Source organism: Lagopus leucura, unplaced genomic scaffold (assembly GCF_019238085.1).
Source record: "Lagopus leucura isolate 7727_CA_CO unplaced genomic scaffold, USGS_WTPT01 34300-0_obj-0_obj, whole genome shotgun sequence".
Classification (NCBI taxonomy): Eukaryota; Metazoa; Chordata; class Aves; order Galliformes; family Phasianidae; genus Lagopus; species Lagopus leucura.
This window is the reverse complement of record NW_024966977.1, coordinates 6,472-8,087: the sequence shown is the minus strand read 5'-3', so window position 1 is coordinate 8,087 and position 1,616 is coordinate 6,472. Positions and strand designations below refer to the sequence as shown.

Sequence of the window (1,616 nt, the reverse complement as noted above, 5' to 3'; positions counted from 1 at the left end):
CCCCCAATGCCCCCATTGCCCCCATTGCCCCCCTCACCCCCTGCTCTCCCCCCGCACAGAGGTTCAGTTCCGCCCTTACCGCACGGACGACTTCATCACTCGGCTGTACTACGAGACGCAGCGGCTGACGGTCCTCAACCAGACGTGGGTGCTGAAGGCTCGCGTCAACGACTCCGAGCGCAACCCCAACCTGTCGTGCAAGCGCACGCTGTCCTTCCAGCTCATCCTCAAGAGCAAAGTCAGCTCCCCCCTCGAATGCTCCTTCCTCCTCCTCGAGGGTCCCTACGACGACGTCCAGATCAACCCGGTCATTTACCACTTCGTTTTCACCAACGAGAGCAACGAGACCGACTACGTCCCGCTGCCCATCGTCGACTCGGTGGAGTGCAACAAACTGCTGGCGGCCAAAAACATCAACCTGCGCCTCTTCCTCTTCCAGAGACAGAAGTGAAGGCGCCCGCCGTGGGGCCCCCAGCTCCTTCTCCAGCCTTCCGTCTTCACCCATCCCCCGTTTATGGAGAGGTCGGGGAACCCCGGCCTCCCCCAGGTGACGTTTTGGGGGGATGGAGCGGTTGGAGGAGCCCGGCGACGACTTGGAGGACCTTGGTGGTGCTTTGGAGGACCCTGGTGGCACCATGGGGGACCCTGGTGACGCTTCTGGAGAGGTTGGGGACCCCTGGTGGTGCTTTGGGGGGATCTCAGTGGTTATGGAGAGGCTGGAGGACCCCGGCGACGACTTGGAGGACCTTGGTGGTGTGTTGGAGGACCCTGGTGACAGCTTGGAGGACCCTGGTGGTGCTTTGGAGGACCCTGGTGACAGCTTGGAGGACCTTGGTGATGCTTTGGAGGACCCTGGTGACACCTTGGGGGACCCCAGTGATGCTTCTGGAGGGGTTGGGGACCCCTGGTGGTGCTTTGGGGGGATCTCGGTGGTTATGGAGAGGCTGGAGGACCCTGTTGACGACTTGGAGGACCTTGGTGATGCTTTGGAGGACCCTGGTGACACCTTGGGGGACCCCAGTGATGCTTCTGGAGGGGTTGGGGACCCCTGGTGATGCTCTGGGGGGATCTCGGTGGTTATGGAGAGGCTGGAGGACCTCAGCGATGACTTGGAGGACCCCTGGTGATGCTTTTGAGGACCCTGGTGCCACCTTGGGGGACCGCGGTGACACTTCTGGAGAGGTTGGGGACCCCCCCAAGGTGACATTCTGGGGGATCTCGGTGGTTATGGAGAGGTTGGAGGACCCTGGTGATGACTTGGAGGACCTTGGTGATGCTTTGGAGGACCCCGGTGAGACCTTGGAGGACATCAGTGAGATTCTGGAGGACCCCAGTGAGGCCTTGGGGGGACCCTGGTGACATTTCTGGAGAGGTTGGGGACCTGGTGACTTTGGAGGACCCCAATGGTGGTTATGGAGTGGTTGGAGGACCCCCGGTGTGACCTTGGAGGACCCAGGTGACACCTTGGAGGACCCTGGTGGTGGTCCTGGAGTGGTTGGAGGTCCCACAGTGACATCTTGGAGGACCCCAGTGACACCTTGGGGACCCCAGTGACACCTTGGAGGACCTTAACAGTGGTCATGGAGTGGTTGGAGGACCCCCGGTGACATCTTGGA

The 1,616-nt window shown here is 61.5% G+C and overlaps 2 protein-coding genes across 3 annotated transcripts; both read left to right on the top strand.

Annotated features, from left to right (window-relative positions):
* Positions 1–34: 34 nt before the first annotated feature.
* Positions 35–457, top strand: CYHR1 (cysteine and histidine rich 1; the record flags this gene model as incomplete). Its single annotated transcript, XM_042893584.1, has 1 exon — positions 35–457. A coding segment is annotated over one exon (417 nt), but the record flags the coding sequence as incomplete, so codon positions are not given.
* A 106-nt stretch (positions 458–563) lies between these two features.
* LOC122192899 (SUMO-interacting motif-containing protein 1-like) lies at positions 564–1,055 on the top strand. 2 transcript variants are annotated; one of them, XM_042893583.1, is made up of 2 exons: positions 564–750; positions 835–1,055. In XM_042893583.1, the coding sequence occupies exons 1-2, from the start codon at positions 564–566 to the stop codon at positions 1,053–1,055; spliced, it is 408 nt and encodes a 135-aa protein (XP_042749517.1). The 2 variants fall into 2 exon arrangements, with proteins under 2 accessions (XP_042749517.1, XP_042749516.1); XM_042893582.1 differs by having other exon boundaries at positions 793–1,055.
* The last annotated feature ends 561 nt before the right edge of the window (positions 1,056–1,616 follow it).

What these genes read in the sequence shown, in the direction of transcription:
- LOC122192899 (XM_042893582.1), top strand. Translation starts at nt 564, where the DNA reads ATGGAGCGGTTGGAGGAGCCCGGCGACGACTTGGAGGACCTTGGTGGT. An exon ending in CGACGACTTGGAGGACCTTG is followed by an intron (nt 751 to 792) that starts GTGGTGTGTTGG and finishes TGGAGGACCCTG; the next exon opens with GTGGTGCTTTGGAGGACCCT.